Source organism: Ornithodoros turicata, chromosome 4 (genome assembly GCF_037126465.1).
Source record: "Ornithodoros turicata isolate Travis chromosome 4, ASM3712646v1, whole genome shotgun sequence".
In the NCBI taxonomy this organism is placed as follows: Eukaryota; Metazoa; Arthropoda; class Arachnida; order Ixodida; family Argasidae; genus Ornithodoros; species Ornithodoros turicata.
In genome coordinates this window covers 20,929,285-20,946,678 of record NC_088204.1, presented here as the reverse complement: position 1 = coordinate 20,946,678, position 17,394 = coordinate 20,929,285, and the positions used below count along the sequence as shown (strand labels likewise).

Below are 17,394 nucleotides of genomic sequence, written 5' to 3'. Positions count from 1 at the left end.
GCCTGTCGTCTGCTACTCCTCATCGTCTGCTACGCTTTTGTGGCCGCTCACGACATACTAGATTATGCCATTCGCATCGCTCCCCAGTGACGCAATTTTCACCTTATACACTCCATAAAGGGGACTTTACCATACACTGTAAAAACACAGCTCAATCGTAAAACGCCTCCCGTGCGCCAACCACCAACCAATGCCGCAGAAACGATAATATTCGCCACCGTGCAAACATCCAAGGCGTCTCCATACGTTGAGCAGTAGCCCACCGTCATCGTATAAAGGCGCAATATTTCGTCTTTTCGATCATAGAGCGCACGGATGCTGCAACCGCTGATAGCTGTAGAAAAAGTGTCCCCACCCTCTGGCAACCATGGTTTCCCTCGCTGCATAATAGATGAGGTAGGGGGAGGTGAATCCTGCCCCTTCGCCTCACTTTTTCTCTCGTCTGTCGTTGGAATGCATCTCTTGCGAAGTATGTGCGGCAGCTGGTCTTAGATGATAGAGCGAGTTTGCCCCCCCCCCCCCCGCCCCTTTCTTGTATATCGTTTTGCGTTGCTCGCTTTTTCCTTTCCTTTCTGCATGGGTCGGCATACGCAGGAGTCCAAGTTGTGTACTTGTTCAAACGATGTTTATATGTATCTCATCTTCGATATACAGCCCGGGGGAGATGAATGTACCAGGAGGTTAATCCTGGCAGGACAGGAGGAAAAATTTCATTTTTTTTATTTCCTCGTGGAATGAAATGTACGGTTACCTTGGCGCCAACATAAAAGGAACGAGTTTCGTCCGTTGTGTCGTTTGTGATCTATGCGCGAAAGAAACCGCAATTTACGCTTTCCCTCTTCCCCTCCTTCTCAACAGGCCAGACAACGCAGAGCAGCATCCCATCGGTCTCCTCCCGCGATCTGTCCAATCGCTGTGGGATGTCGTTTGAGACGACCAGTGACAGGCCGCCCCGCATTGCCGCCCAGCTTGAGAAGAGTGAACGTGCAAACTTGGCGCTTTCGCTCACGAATTATTCGCTAACGACGGATGAATTACGTTCCTCTTGTGTTGGTATCAGGGTAACGGCATATTTTTGCACTTTAGTGCCCGTGTAATATGCAGTCATGGGTCCCCAGCAAGCTACAGGTGTGGGATGCATGTTGATACCTATGTTAGTGAGCGACTGGCTATACATAGTTTACATTTAACAAACCGAAGCGTAATACAAAAAGGAAGGAGAGGATGAATAAAAAAACATTGAAAATGATAAGTAGTATAATATGATTAGTACCCATAGATTGAGAAGTTACCCGTCAAAAAGAACGCGTTACAAGTTAAGTTACCGCGTGCTAAATGTAACTAAGTTAATAACGAAGTTCTTCAGCATGAAATCTAACTCGCAGTGACTGAGTTACTTAAAGGGACTGTCGCATCCGGAACCGTGCTTACGAATCCAATACCAATGTGTTCGGTACACTACCACGAGCTATTTGCCAAATTTTCTCCTTCCAAAACTGCCGGGGTGATGAGGAATCGAATTTAAAAGATCCGGTTTCGTTTTGATCCTCGAAAGCGCCAGCGCCAACGACATCGCGTGACGCAAAAACGAAATAAGGAAAGAAAACATCTACGACAACTCATTCGCAAGTTCAATGTTATTTGAGGCACGGGCGGGAGTTCTACGCACAAGGGAATGGTGGGCGAGGATTAATGCAAAGAGGGACTCGGCCGTCTCGACAATGAAAATGACGAAGATTGAGTGCGCCATCTGCGGAGCCGAAAGAGAGACAATTGAACATTTGGTGCTTTTTTGCGAAGGAATTTCTCCGAGGTGTGAAACAAACTCATTGGCGGAAGCACTTGGATTTACCAGCGGCGAGCATATTGCCACCACAAAAAAGAGACTAATGTTTTGGTGGAGGGAAACAAATGGGACACGGATGGAATATTAGGGTTCCCGGCCGAGACGCGCAGAAAGAACTGCGACGTCCACCCGTTACAAAGGGCATGGCCATCAGCATCATCATCATCATCATCATGGTGGAATCTGGCTAATCCGCTGCGAAGGACGCTGTCGTCTGCCGCCAAGTCTGGGGGTCTGGGGCTGCTTTGTTTTTTCCTGCACGTCGCCCGTATTCACATGTGACACTTTCTAGTGACGCGAATACTCTTTGTGAATCGGGAGAATCTCTACGCTTGCATCCTTCGCGTGAGATGTCGTTTGGAAACCGACGCAGCGTTCCTGACTCCAGGAAAACTTTCTTCGAAAACTTCGATGTTTGATTTCGCACGCCAAGGATACAGCTACAGCCAGACCCCAGATGAAGCGAAAGTTGGAAGCAGCTACATCACTAGCGGGTATCCAGATGAAGCAAGGAGTGTTCATGCTGTCCGTGTATGCTCCTCGCATTTCACCGATAATGTGTACCTGGATGAGAACATCATGCAAGTGCAACTTAGATTGACACAAAAAAGGAAACTTGACGCCGTTCCGACAGTGTTCCACGAACAAAGCGAGCCGGCAACTTCGACAGTAAGTCACAATGTTTATGTAGTTTCCGAATCGGAGCTGTCACTCTTGCGCGTGAGTAACTTAGCAGCAAAAGACGAAATCGGTACAACGTAAGGTATCCCCTAACCTCTGATTAATAACTAGATAAATAAAATACAATAAACAAGTAAAAGAAGATGATGCCATTCATATAAACGTGATCGGCTTTTCTTGTTGTCGGACACGTTATCATGAAACTTTCCCTGTTACTGAACCTGTGACTTTTGTGGAATGTGGTAGACATGATTGGTTTTCATGGGTATTACAGCTGCAGGCAGCTCGACAGGGTCAAGCGCAAGTGGTATGTACATTACTTAAATACATATAATGTGTTTACAATTTTTGGACACAGAACAATTCGCAAACTATGAACCCCGATCACTAAAAGGAAGAACTGACGCTGTTTGTGTGCTGGTATTAGAAACAGGCACTATATACAAGCAGTACCTCTGTCCGTAACATAAGCGCCATAAACCACTTCCCAGTTTCCTTTTATCTCGCTGTTTGTGAACTGTTTGTGTGCTGTAGGGCGGCGGTTTTTGCGGTTGTCGTAGCCAACTTGAGGTGCACTTTTGACGTTCTGTGTTATAGAAGGACCAGGTGCTGCTGATCCAAGTCCCATCCATCCATGAAACGGCATCAGACGATGTACGTGTGTGCACGGCAATTTTGCTGAGACTTGGTTTTTATACTAATGCCTTTACGACGCCTCTGACAAATTAGGATCTTCCAGAACGGTGCTTTCTTCATCCAAGCTCAAGAAGTAAAGGGAATGACTTCATGGCTTCTGCTAACATCTGACAGCTGCATACCAAGACAAAATAACTTAAAGAAGGAAATGAAAAACAAAGAAGAAAAAAAGGTCCTTTTCAGGTCCACCCAAATCTTTGTGCAGAGGCTGACAGCAACAACGTTATTGTGAGATTATGAATGATGCTGATGCAGCGTTGAGATTAAGCCCTTGTTTCCTTTTTTGCAATGGTATACATTACTGCTGGTTCAATGCAAAATAATGCACCTACCTCCAGACATTAAAGGGGCTACCAGAGATGTAGTGTCAATTCAACAGAAAAGCTGCATGTTCTACGAGGCACAGTCACATAAGTATTGGCCAAATTTGCTGTCCTGTGAGCTTTGATAGGATATGCCGTAGATAGTAAGAGGGAGGGGCATTATTCGAGTAGTGGGGTCTGAGGCATGCGGGTCATTTCATGATGTACTAACCCTTCCAAAATTTTACACTTGGTTGTGTGCCCAGAGATCGATCCAGATCCCCCCAACACCCCGAGGTTTTTTCCTGTGTACCACTGTTATAATGAAACCGTCCAGAAATGTAAGGAACACAGAATTCTAAATTTTCGTTGCAATTGAAGTACTTACGAAACTTTTTTTTGTGTGTGTTCTTTTTTTTGTGAGTCCCCGCTTCAGATCCCAAGGGACATTGCCAGTGTGGTGCACGCTGATAACTGTCTGTGCATAGCAAATAATAAATATCTGTGCATGAAGAGTTGGATGTGGACTTGTGCAATGGCTCTTGAATGGACAACACTCAGTCAACACAAAGATTTATTCCCATTTGCGTAACGTATTGTCTGTGATTATTATAATAATTATTATCATACATAGACAAGAGGTACACTCTTAACTCCGTACCCTTTAGTAAAGGGTAAAAAATCGCAATATTTTACCCTCTATTTCAGAAGCTACCAGGTACCCTCTGAGTGACACCTTTTATAAAAGTTACAAGGAAACCCACTAATTAGAGGTTACGGCCTTCAATCCAGCACCTGCCCGTAAAGGTTACGCCAACGTGCGGCTTTTTATACAGGATGTTCATTTTTATTCGCAACAGAGTAGCGCTCATTTGAAAGGTGGGTTATGTGACTCTTTGCTAATTAGTCGATCCGTAGTTACAAACACATGCGTCAGGAAATGTCGGAAATGTTTGTAACTACGGATGGGTTAATTTGCGAAAATTAACATAACCCACCTGTCAAATGAGCACTGGTGTGATGCGAATAAAAACAAACACCCTGTGCGTGGGATATGGACAGACATTTACAGAACACACCAAGGTACCAAAATGAACCAGCAGAAAACGAGATCTTGAACATATGTATATTACAAAAACAGAAGTCTGTTGAGAGGTGACACATTGTGCACAAGTGCGATTCTGATGTGAGGAGAAACCGTGGTCGCTTTACCATGTATGTGGAAAAAAGAACTATCTTCTAAGTGAGAAGCAATGCATAAAAGTGCGAGGAAGCTAGCGAGTCAAAACAACTGACCTATGTTTGCTAAGCTGAACACACCCAACGAAATGGAGAACTGCAGCAGAAAAAAATTTATTCCACATTCGTGTTGCAGAGGAGAGAACAAATGGCAATACAGTATTACATAAAACGCACACAACCTTGAGGAATATGAGTGTACAGTAACGCAGGAGACACTACATTACTGCGTTATCAGCGTTGGAGGCGCTCTGGGACGAGTTTGTGAGGTACTGCATTGCGCTGGTGACGGTATGTGAACCTGCATGTGGAATCCTGGGAACAAAAGTTTGGGCAATGAGAGTAACATTTACGGAACCATTCAAATCCGTACAAAGCACAAGGTACAAAGCAGCATAAATGCGGGAAGGCGTTCACTCCGCGATTGAGTCTTAGAATATCGTAAGAATACAACAAGTAGGAAGCTGCGAATTATATATCTCGATGCATATATCCGCAGCTCGCAAAATGCACGCCGGTGTATTGACTTGGCGACCAAGTAAGAGCAGAAAAGTAGCAAGCGTAAGTGGCGTTCATATGCAGGACCGCAAAACGCTTGCCATAATCACAACAAACATGCGCTAAGAGCTCTTGCTATCAAAATAACGCACGTACCTAGCACAAAATGTACACTTACCCAGTGTATGAAGTGTGTGAATTAGGGCTGCGGTGGTGACGTTCGTTTTCGGTTATATATTCTTTGCAATCTTCGCACTCACTACACTTTCCCCTGAGAACATCGAAAATATACTTGTTTGCTAGCGACATCTAGCTTTTCCGTTGTTCCTGACGATACTATGATAAACACGAGGAAAACCACTGATTAAAACAGATTACACTTGTTAACGGACGGACGACGAGCGTTAAGCGTTTCAAGGAAACCGCTCTCAGTGTGGATAGACCTAGACCAGGCTCGGCTACGCAGCGAAATCGGAAATCTTGGTGGTTGCGGCATTGACAATTGTTTTCCACCCTTTAGAAAGAAACATACTATCAGTATTTCAGACTGCGAACTTATAATCTGTGTTCATACAGCATTGATAACATGTAGTTGACGTATAGGTGACGCTGAAACAGATAAAAAATAACCGCGTAGATTCGCAACTGTCGTCTCGAATGGGAGGCTGAAACGCGGCATTATGCTGAAAAACAAAAGGAAAACAAACGATAAGAAACTAACAAAGAGATTATCGTTGGAGATTTCGCTTAGAAGTTACAGTGTCGGAGTAGAGGGTACATTTATAAGTTACAACAAGCTGTTTTTGTTTTTTCCCAGATGTAACTTCTATTCGTGTTGTAAAGACATGACCTTGGTCGCTTTTAACCTCTAAATATACGTTACAGTGGTGTAACCTATAAGAAATCTCGAAATCTACGTCTATACAGAAGTTACATGTTTCTAAAAGTTACAATAAAAGGTACGGGTTTAAGAGTGTAATGCTCTGCCAAGAATCTCTGAAGTTACTGTCTTGAGAGCTGTTTTCAAAACAGTGGTGCTAAAAAATTGGATCAATGGCACGTATCAAAATTTGTTTTGCTGTATCAAGGCAGAACAATCTTCCGTGGGAATGACAAATTGTGGACATTCCCAGACACATGTATCACTTTCTATGATAATGAGGTGCAACTGTACCATTAGTGAGTTATGAAACGTTACCTGAAATTATTTGACGTGTTATATCCCTCACATGCTATGCCAACGATAAGAAGCATTACACTACCATTAAAAGTATAACTGTCAGTTATGGCCAGGTAGTTTATTGCTCCTGCCTTTTTCTTTGCACTTCTCGGGATTACTGTGGTAACACAGATTCTGTTTCACACTTCTCAACTTGGAACTACGCAATCTATTATGGTGTGGGTGTCAACAGGAAATGAGGCACACTAAAGATGATAGTCCCGTTAGGACCGGGATGGAAAAACGTTGGCAAATTCTGCGGACGACACATCCAGGTATCTGTCGTCTGTTTCTCGGTCCAAGGAATCTCCAAACTCCGCTTGTAAACACACAATAAGCAGTGAACCTGACGTAGCTGTAAAAAGAAAGGACACGTTCCTAAACACGTAGCACAGTAATTTCCTGACAATCATTCTAATTCTAACCCGGCCCTTGAGTTGTACAGTTGGTTAGAGCCTTCGTAACTTTCATGGCGCATTCGTCGTGTGTGCAAACAACGACGACAACTACGAAAATAAAGATTGCTCAACGTGCCTATCTATCGTGGTTACAGTAGGCGAAGACTGTGATCGTCGCTGCAATACTGCGGTGGATACACCACCGGAAGTTCTGGCCGAAGACAGAGAGCTGGGAACAAAGTGTGATGCGTGCTTACACTGTACCTCGCCGTCATTGCACAACTCTGCCACTTCACCAGCACTGCAGCATATAGGTACTCATCCGGTTCCTGGGGAGCACAGACGCCGCACAAACACCGTACCTAAAGCAGTGGTCCTGAGGCTCGTTCTGTTGCGCTAACGCAGCTGCGGCACGTACATCACCAGTGACTTGCAGAAGAAGCGGATCCGTCGCATATGGGCCGTCATTAAACATGTATATTCGTCACGGGATCTATTACTAAAGGCATTTGAACAGCACGATTCGCCACTTGCGCGTTCTTAGTCCGCCATCTCCGTATGTGCCTTCGCCTTCGTCTCCCTGACCTTGCTCATGCAAGCTGCAAGCCGCGGGGACTCCTCTGGCTCGCCGCGTTCCTATTGGTCAGATTCCATGTGACGTTGCTAAAGATTCTCAGCAGGGAGTTCCGCTTGACGCCCGCATCCGTCGTCTGCTGTAGCGCCGCTTACACACGAATTATGCAAAAAGTATTCCGTCGATCGGGATGGGTCTTTCGGAGTCATGGTCACTGAAGGACGGGGAATCTCATTTCACTGTGGTTTCGGAATCGATCTGTGGTCGATGCGACTGTCCCTTTAACAAAAAGAACGAGTTACTTCCAAGTTACTCCGGACACAAAATAGCATTACGCAGGTGCAGCGCGCGAGCAGTTGAGTTAGACCTTGCGTTGCCTGCGGAGGAGTGCAACAAGCTTAGATCGTTTTCCTTTATGCCCAACAATAGACCTCTCCCTGTTTGTAAATAAATGACGTCATAGTGTTCGACAGCGCCAAAAGTTGGTAGAATTGAACTACGATTGAACTACGCTTGAAGCTAGAGGTGAACAAGGTCGCGCCCGAAAGCCACAGTCTTGAGGGGATTACGACATGACCCCTTGAATGGATGAGACCCTCGGTCCTACTTTTCTTTCAATGGGAGACAGCGAGCAAGTGCCCGTTCGTGGAACCCAGCCGTCCTTCCGCTTTGTTTCGGTTTGAGTCTGTCTACCAATATGTCATGATGACGTTTCTCTGGTAGAGGTTTATTCGAACGCTTTGCATCTCGCCCCCTGTGGGCGCACAATGGTTCAGCTTTATTTCAATGGCAGCAGTTCTTATTTCCTGAATAAAATACTGTCACTCATTGAATATCACGTTTTATGGCAAAATATGCCATGAAGGAACCGGAGAGAAAGCAAGAAAATGTGTGGACGTGAGTGAAAAGCGAGTGAAAAGTGAGTTAAAAGTAACTTGGAACTTAACTTAAGTTACTTTGACAAAGTTACCAAAAAAAGGAACGAGTTCCTCCGAAAGTTACCACGGCGCAAAAGTACCGAGTTACGTTACAAGTTACCAAAAAAGGAACTTAGTTACAGTAACGAGTTACTTGTAACAAGTAACCTCGAACTCTGTTAGTACCTGTGGCACGTGGAACAAATAATCATGTGGAACTCTATTTACTACCATTGCTTTCCCCCAGTTATTACATATATGTAAAACGAGAGATAAAAAGCGTTAGATATTTAACATAAAGAAAACATAAACGTGTAAGACATAAACAATCCAGAGACCAGAAAAAATATTTTTTTATAGTACTGAAAGTACTGCTGTGTACTGAACTATTGAGGAGAGGTGGAAGACAAGACGATAGATTGTGCCTTGTATTTCACGTGTAGTATGGACTACAGTGTTCTGGAATGTCTCAGTATAATGACTCAAAATAATCGCCATAGTATGGACACAGTTCTGGAGCAGCTCACTGCACTAGCCTGGTCATCCATCCCTCTCTCTCTCTCTTAAGGGCGTAAGAACAAAAGTTTATGGGCAAGAGTGATGACGATGATGATAAGGATAAGAAAAAGATGAGAGGAATTACTGGGATGCATAAAGCCCCCGAAGTATGAATCAATCTCATATTATAAATGTAATGTAATAAAACGGGCTCCTCCGAATATTCGTTAACTTTCGAGATACATATATTATAGGGGAAAAAAAAGTGTTTTCCTTCAAAGCTGCGTTATCAGACATTGTGCGAAATATCGAATTTTGAAACAGCTCCTCGCCGTCCCGGCAACCGCCACCAACAAGGTGCAGAGAAAGATTACACGTCATTAGCCACGCAGACCGTCGCCATAGCCATACAGGGTGAGTGCGGATAAGAGAGACAGTATCCGCGCGGATATTGATATTAACCCTGATTTCCGGATAAAATGGACCTCGGTGACGCCTTCGAGCTCTGCGACGAGAGTATAATTCAGGCTCTTTCCGCAGAAGCTACGAGGTGGTTCTCCTCCTCCTCCTCTTCCTCCTCAACCTTTCTCCTTGTTATTCTTTTCGTCATTATCAACACCACCTTCTTCTTCTTCAACGAGGTTACTGCGGTAGCTTTTCTTACTCCCGTCCCTTTGCGTCCTCCTCCAAAAACGTGTGCAGGTCTGTCTCGTTCAGCTTTCTTCCTTCTTCGTTTCCCCATAAACGGCCGACAGGGTAAGATCGTAGTTACATGACGAGCTCTATCGACGTGAGAACGCCTCTCAGGAAGAGGGAGGGTAGACGGTGCAAACACAGACAGGATTCTAATGTTCTTTATGGAACGTATATAATGATGCCACACCACCCGACCAGACACGCCATTGGCTAGCATCGTGCTGCTTCCTCCTTTCTCTTTTTTTGTATGTACTTCCTTTCTTCCTTTTTCTTATGTGATTTCATCTGGTGGTCTTTGTTTTTTTATCGCTCTGGGTAATGGTGTGAGCAGCTTAGCCAGGTGTTGCGCTTCGGACAGAAAGCAATAATGTGGATATAACGAGAAACAGAAAAAAGAAAAAGAGACCTGCAGAGAAAAAGAAAGCACCGTATGCCGTGAAGAAAGAAAGAAAGAAGTATCAAAGTGCAAAATGGATATGAGTGGTGGATAAAGTGTACTTATACTTTTACGATGACGTGTTATTGCGTGACGTTTCGTGCTTCGTCCGTTATGTAACGAGAGTTTCGTGTAGGGCATTTTTACACTATTCAACGTCGAAACGTAGAAAGTTCAGTGATTTGGTGATCTTAGTTTTAAGTAAAAGCTGCAGGTCAATATTTCGAACAGAGGCTGTTAGAAAATAGTCACAGAAATGTTAGAAAACGCACAAAACAACAGTCCCTGTTTCGAATTATCGTTGGCTGTCGTCCAGAGGAACTTCCTTTATAATCTTCCTTACCGGTTCGCTGGATTCTCTGCCCTTCAAGAAGGTGTTTTCTATGTTTTTCTACCATTCTCACTTGGAATTTCAAGTCTTTCCAATCCTTTGTTGGGTTAAGTCTTAAAAAATTTTATGTAGCGTTTGGAGTTGGCAGCTCCGTGTAGGGGAATACACCAATTTTTTTTAATGCAAACAATTTAACTTTAGTTATATAGTAGTTATTAGTTAACTAGTGAACAAAACAAAACTAATATATTTTTACTTTTATTGTATTAATGACATTAATTGTTTAAATTCGTCATGGCGTTCTCTCCAGGTACCGTTAGAAAACATACAAACCATCTTCCACTTCGCCGGTACGCACATGTGTTTTGTGCGTTTACTATCTTGTTTCTACAAATAATTTTACTGTAATACTATTATGGATAGCGTTAGTGTCCCCTCCGTAGTGTCCCCGACGACAGTTTATGTGTATATACTGTTTCTTTGCTCGTTTATTTTTGTTTGAGTGGTTTCAAATATTCTCCGAAAAATTTGGACACGATGCATCAACGCTGTCGCCACTCAATCTTCATAAGATCAAGCTGACATGCTCGTCGAATATAGAGCTGAGTCGCGCGGAGAATTCCTCTGGCGTCATAAAATGGCTTTCAGGGTGTGCCGACAAAAGAAAAAAAGAGATATATAAAGGATCCCGCGTATTAAAGTATGAGGCCGGGAAAATGTAGTCGATTGAAGCTTCTCCCATGGATGGGACATCCACTCTGAGATGACGCGTTTCTGACTGTAAAGCGTGCTTTGCCTCATCGCTGGTCTTATAGAGGTGAAAGATGACCCGCGGAATGCGAACACTCGAACCTGAAATTTCGTTTTACTGCTATTGCATACTGTGTGTCGAATGAAAGAATGTTCGCGTAGAACGCGATTTAACTATGGACGGACTTGAGTGGACTTGGGCTTAAACCCTGCAACTGCAGATTCTGAGCAACCTTCAAGTTTTTTGCGGAATCCCTGAAACCGCTGACCACATTATATTCGATGTTCTGTCATGTGTGCGTGTGCGTGTGTGTATGTCTCATCTTTGTTATCGCTATCCCACTCATATTATTAACTCACCCGCACTGAGGTATGGTATCGCAAAAATAGCGGTGAAAAACCTTATCCCGTCGTCATGCATGTAGTTGTTGTTGATCACATTTTGCTTGGTTGTTCGAAGGGTTCCGATGTTTCGGTGTCTTCATAAAAAAAAAAAAAAGCCGAAAAAAAAAAGCAAAGGGGGTGTTTACGGGAGTCTTCAATTTCTAGAAAATGTGAAGTTATTTCGAGGCATCTCTGAAAAAAACTCAAAATGTTTACGAAAGTGAATACACCGGTAAACATGTCGCATTCTTGCCCGATGAAGACATCGAATAGTCGGATTGGCTGATTGTACGGAAGCGGAGCTTTTTTTTTTCTTTTCTAAGTGACGTACAGATGAAAGTCCTGAAAACACACCTTTGTTTAAACCCGTACACAATGACTATGTCATAATGTTAATAGCCATGTGTTGCCCTTGGAAGTCACGAATGGCAGAGAGAAATGGTGAAGCATTGATGTCGTCTATGATGCGTTTCAACAACAACAACAACAACTGCATGAATGACGACGGGATGCATTTCAAGGTATGAAAAAATAAAAGTAAAATAAACATAAAAAGGAAATAAAAGAATAGGGAAATAAAGAATAAACTAACGAGAGGTGAGAGCAAGATGAGATAGATTAAAGACAACGATGAATTAAAAAAAATAGAAAATAATAAAGAAAGGATGAGGGTAATGCGTATGAGGGTGAGAGGTGAGGGCCGGACACTGAAGAATGAGGACTTGAGTTTACAGGCTGTTCATCGGGGGGGGGGGGGGGGAGACCTGTGTCGCTAAGGGACGTCAAAACTGCTCTTGTCACAGATCGCTGGAGTTGGGTTGCATGCCGCAGTCCCATGTAACACAATGATTAGAAACTTCACGTGGAACGCTGTCTTCTGTGTAAACAATTATTCTGGGTGACCAACAACAACATTATTTTGATGATGATGACTGGGGGGGATATGTTTATTGAAAAAAAAAAGCGGGGAAAGGTTAGTCAGGCATAGGCCGACTTGCTATTCCTTCCATAAAAAGAAAACGAAAAATGAAAGAAAGAGAAGAAACACACACACACACAGACACACAAAAGGGCCTTAGAGGCTGGTCGAGAGGCCGGTCGCACGGAGAAAGCTCAAGAGGGTAGTCGTAACTGCCCCCTGGTTGTGCAGGACCGGGCCGAGCTGGGTGACCAAAGTGACGTTAGGGTAGCCAAGTTATCGCAAGTGGCGTTGGAGGATGAGTCTTTGTGAGAGGTACCGGTTGCAGGATAGGAGGCAGTGCTCAATGTCGGCTTCCACACAACAAGTTGCGCAATTGGGGGCGCAGTCTGGCGCTTTTTTGTACAGGAGTGAGGGTGTCCGTGCAACATTCATTCGAAGACGGTGGAGGAGTGATTCTTCAGCTCTATTGCAACGGCAGGTAATAGTAAAGTCCTGCATGGGGTCAATGAGACGTACGAAATGGTGATATGAGGTAGAGTCCGCTCGGAACTGCCGGGTACGGACACCGCGCCACCGGCAATGTGCAGGGAGCAGACGGAGGTCGTTAGGGGCAGAGGGGTGGCAGAGCTTTGGTACATGTTGCGTGTCTTGCTATTGTGTGTGCGCGGGTGTTACCAAGGAGGCCTACGTGTCCCGGGATCCACTGAAGCGTCACAGAATGACCAGTAGCCGCGAGTTGTGTTAGAGCTTGCGGTAAGAGCGCGTGGAAAGTGCATATGGTGCTGGGGCGAAAAGAGAGCAACAGACCCAGTGAAGCCTTGCTGTCATTCAGAACAACCCACTGTGCAGCCGGCAGACCGAGCAAGTGCTGTAGAGCCGACAGGATGCAGAGGAGCTCTGCTTTCATAGAGGACATTGGGTATGGGAGGACAAAGGCTTGCTGAAAGTCACTATCAGGGATATGAAATGCAGCGCCCGAGCTGTCTGCCGTGACTGAGCCGTCCGTGTATACCCTGCGATCGTTCTGATACGTGGAGTGCAGAAAATCGAGAGCGAGTTGGAGGGCTACAGGTGCGGAGTGTCACGATTGCGGTGAAGACCGGGGATGGTGGAGCAGATATCAGGACGTGCAAAGGTCCACATTGCTGGCGCATAAGAGGGAGTGGTTGAAGAGGGAGTGGTTGAGGAGGAAGGAAGATGATCCTTCAGGCGGGTGAAGGCCTTGCCGAACGCTGAGTCAGGGCAGTCGTCGTCAATATGGCGAAGATAGTGATGAGGGTGACTGGTGAGATAGCGAGTATATACTCGAAGGGTATCAGCATCGCGCAGAAGGGGAACAAGCGTCTCCCGTGCTTCAGCAAGAGTATAGTAAGTCTCTGATGTTCGTGATACTCCCAGACAAATGCGAAGGCCGCGGGCCTGGATGTTAAGTATAGCCCGCGCTCCTGTGTTTTGCTGAGGGCATGCAAGATAGGGAGGCTGTAGCACGGTGTCCCCAACACGAGGGCCTGATGGACGCGATGAAGATCGACGGACGATACTCTACTACCCCATTGCTCACCGTTCGGTGAAAAAATAATTATCTAATGAAAATAATATAATATGTAAAAATAATATTGTGTGTGACTAAGATTGTGTCACCTGGGTTTAGCTATTTATCTGCGTGCCATTCCCTCAAAAATTGTGCTTCCGTAAACTATCAAAATGGGGGCCATTATTACAGGGGCACTGCGAAACTTGGAGTCGACAGGTCAGGGGAAGGCGCCTATATCTGGGACACGCATAATGTGTCTCAGATAGGCCCCGCCTCCCATTTTCAACAAATCAGGGCGCAGGATGGCATCATTCGGAATGATGGTTGGCTAGAAGCGTGCTATGTAGCGAAGTTCTGTTTTAACAGTGCGGGCCATACAGGGTGTTTCGGCGAAATTCCACGAAAAAAGTATGTCCGAAAATTATGGGGTCAACGGTATTTACATTCGGCGAGCACTCGCCACGACTTACAACAACTTCGACCACTTCTCTCTCGTCTCGATCAGTCTCGACAAACTGAGTTTTCTGAATTAAACTCTGGAATTCGCCGAGGCAGCACAACATATTTTTGCCAGAAGCGGAAAGTGCCATGTCGGATTAACGCCATGCCGTTACGAAATACAGGCCCTGTCCAAAAAGTGTCGGGACTGGTTTTTGCTAGCGAAGGGGACGGGGTACAGGGTGGCTTTCCTATAGGCACGGACATTGGTCGAGGATTCCGGGTATACATGACATTTTCGGGCAAACATAAACAAGCCCCCGCCACAACTTCCGGTGCCACGAAGACTTCCGGTCCTTCCGCCACTAAGGACGCTTATACCTTTCGCTTTCCTGGTTTGTTGAAGACGGGAGGCGTACGCCTCTTTGTGTCGATTTGAATTGTCACAAAGAGGCGTATACGGCCCTCTCTCTCCTCAAATCAGAATCGACAACTGTACCAATCGGCACAGTGGTTGGCGCAGAGCGTGTTTGCTGTGGAACCGGATGCCGTCTTGGCACCAAACCGGAAGCGAAGAAAACGGCATGTATACGACGCGACCCGGCTCATTTGCCTCTGAGCTTTTGCACAGTGTGGATCGCGCCCGGAGTGTGAACAGTTGTTTTGTTGTGTCGTCAGGAATCGCGATGCAGCCCACGATTGAACAGCGGTATGCGATCGCGTTTTGCGTGAAACTGGACAAATCTGGTGCTGAGGCTCTTGCCATTATCCATGAAGCCTACGGGGTGGATGCCATGTGAAAAACACGAGTTTTTGAGTGACGCAAGAAGTTTAAAGAAGGAAGGAAGGGCGTCGAGGACGAGCAACGCGGAGCACGTCCGTCAACCAGTCGAAATGAGGAAAATGTGGCAAAAGTGAAATAACCTTTGGATTCTGATCGACGTGTTAATGTGAGAATGATTGCGGAAAAGTTGAATTGTGTCAGACGATTTGCAGCTGACGATTTTGTCCATAGAACAGAAGGAAACCCGTTTGTCGAATTGTGAGGAGTCACACGTCGCTACGCGTAAGGGAGCTCCTGGCGACGCGCAATGTGGCAACGCTGCCCGACTTCTTTCTCTTCCCTCGGATGCAACAACGCCTGAAAGGATACCATTATGGGATGGTAGAAAGAGCGCAAGTGGCTGCGACGCAGTGCCTGAAGGAGATTCCGGTTGCAGACTTCCAGGGGGCGTGCCATGCGCTGGCAACAATGTGTTGAGGCAGAAAAAATGCTATTTTGAGGATTTTTAGCTCATTTTCCGTATATCTGCAATATATATATATATTTAATGAACGTAGATCCGATACATTTTGGACGGACCCTATACGTTACGTTCTGCGATAGCAGTAGCTGAAAAAGAAATTGCGAAAACCTTCGCTTCGAGATGCGGAAGTTGCGAGCATTCCACCATGTTAACAGAAAACGCGGTGAAAGGACGACGTGGATCTGACCCTTTAGTGTCCTTTTCTGTGCTTCTGCTGATACCGGCAGCAAGATTTACACGCCAGTTGTCTGAAACAACAGTGAGAAGGAAACAAATAGGAGGGTCACCGTTTTCCCTCCGCCTCTTGCTGCATTAACTTGACGGAGAACTGACGGCGGCCGACAATTTGCGCCACTGGAAGCCACGGTCTTTCTGTGTCCGGCAAAACAAACAACAACAACAACTTTATTTTTAAGATGAAGGATGAGGGGTTCCATCGCCAAGGGGCGATACTCTGCCCCATCGCTGGTGGCGACATGGGGCATGAAATAATGAGCCCCTTCAAAATAAGGATCCAAGTCCTATTTTGTCCAAAAAGGTCAAAACAGTTTCGAGGGCAGAGCGCTGGTGCGCTGGATTTGGCAAGCGACCAAACAATTTTGATGGAGAGAAAGGGCGAGAGTCCAACTGACTAAGAGACCCGGAGAATGCGGTTTGGGAAGGTTGGTAATGCGGGCAAGGAAGAAGAATGTGCTCTAGATCTTCCAGATTACCGCAGTGACGGTATCTTGGAAAGTCAACCTGTCTCAAGTGGTAACCCCACTGAGCTGTAAAGCCGCATCGAGTCACATTCGATGAATTAATGCAGCATCTTGACGAGAGGTGTTTCGTGGCATGCGGAGAGCGAGCGTTGGGTCAACTCTGCTCACATAGATGGGGGGAGAATGTCGTTTGTCCATTGGCGGGAAGCCAGGGGTGTCACGAGGCGCCGAAGAATGGAACGGCGGTCTCCTCTCAGCAGTGCAATACTCGTCCGCTTCCGACACGAGAGAGCTGCTTCTGCGGCGCTGTCGGTCTGCTCATTCCCCACCACACCACAATGGGCTGGAAGGAACCCAATGGAGCACCAGCCTGTGACCTGCTTCGTACACATGCTGGTAAGCAGGGCCGGCGATAAGGGGGGGGGGGCAGTAAGGTGACCGCCTTATGCCCCGCGCCACGCACGAAGCCCTCAACCTTTTTTTTTTAAATATCAAGTATGCACTTAATCGTGTGAAACAGGCCCCGCGATGTGCCTTTGCCTCAGGCCCCGCACACCCCTAGCACCGGCCCTGGTGGTAAGCCATTAACACATCCGTGACTAGGGGCGCGGATGAGCCTTGTATGCCAGAATTTTCAATAGCTTTCAAAAGCTTGCTTGTTCCCAAAAAAAAAAAAAAAAAAAAAAAAAAACACATTACGTTCACTTGGCGTATTTCGGAGTTCGATTCGGGAAAGTATAATTTTTTTAGGACGAAAAAATTGACAAAAATGGCCGTAAGTCGTGGCAACAGTTTGCCGTAGATAAGTACCGTTGACTTCATAATTCTTGGCATAATTTTTAGTACGTTAGGTAAGACACCCTGTATATGCCTTTCTGTTCTAGCCAAGCTTTCACCATTGCTATATGAAGGGGGTCGCTGCGTGTATGATCACAGCTCCAGTGGGGTGGCCCAGTGGCGTAGGCCAAATGTGGTAAAATGTAAGGTCGCTGTTGAAATTTTTATGCGGGAAATATGCCAGTTACGT

At 45.6% G+C, this 17,394-nt stretch overlaps 2 protein-coding genes across 4 annotated transcripts in view; one reads left to right on the top strand and one right to left on the bottom strand.

Moving 5' to 3' along the window:
- The window catches only part of LOC135391297 (uncharacterized), a 198,043-nt gene that overhangs the window by 144,186 nt on the left and 36,463 nt on the right, over positions 1 to 17,394 (bottom strand). The gene's annotated exons all lie outside the window — the stretch shown is intronic.
- LOC135391301 (uncharacterized) lies at positions 412 to 4,040 on the top strand. 2 transcript variants are annotated; one of them, XM_064621520.1, is made up of 4 exons: positions 412 to 2,515; positions 2,802 to 2,834; positions 3,125 to 3,181; positions 3,267 to 4,040. In XM_064621520.1, the coding sequence occupies exons 1-4, from the start codon at positions 2,258 to 2,260 to the stop codon at positions 3,453 to 3,455; spliced, it is 537 nt and encodes a 178-aa protein (XP_064477590.1). In that variant the 5' UTR covers positions 412 to 2,257; the 3' UTR covers positions 3,456 to 4,040. The 2 variants fall into 2 exon arrangements, with proteins under 2 accessions (XP_064477590.1, XP_064477591.1); XM_064621521.1 differs by having other exon boundaries at positions 3,257 to 4,040.

What these genes read in the sequence shown, in the direction of transcription:
- LOC135391301 (XM_064621520.1), top strand. Translation starts at nt 2,258, where the DNA reads ATGTTTGATTTCGCACGCCAAGGATACAGCTACAGCCAGACCCCAGAT. An exon ending in GACAGGGTCAAGCGCAAGTG is followed by an intron (nt 2,835 to 3,124) that starts GTATGTACATTA and finishes TCTGTGTTATAG; the next exon opens with AAGGACCAGGTGCTGCTGAT. An exon ending in ATGAAACGGCATCAGACGAT is followed by an intron (nt 3,182 to 3,266) that starts GTACGTGTGTGC and finishes AGGATCTTCCAG; the next exon opens with AACGGTGCTTTCTTCATCCA.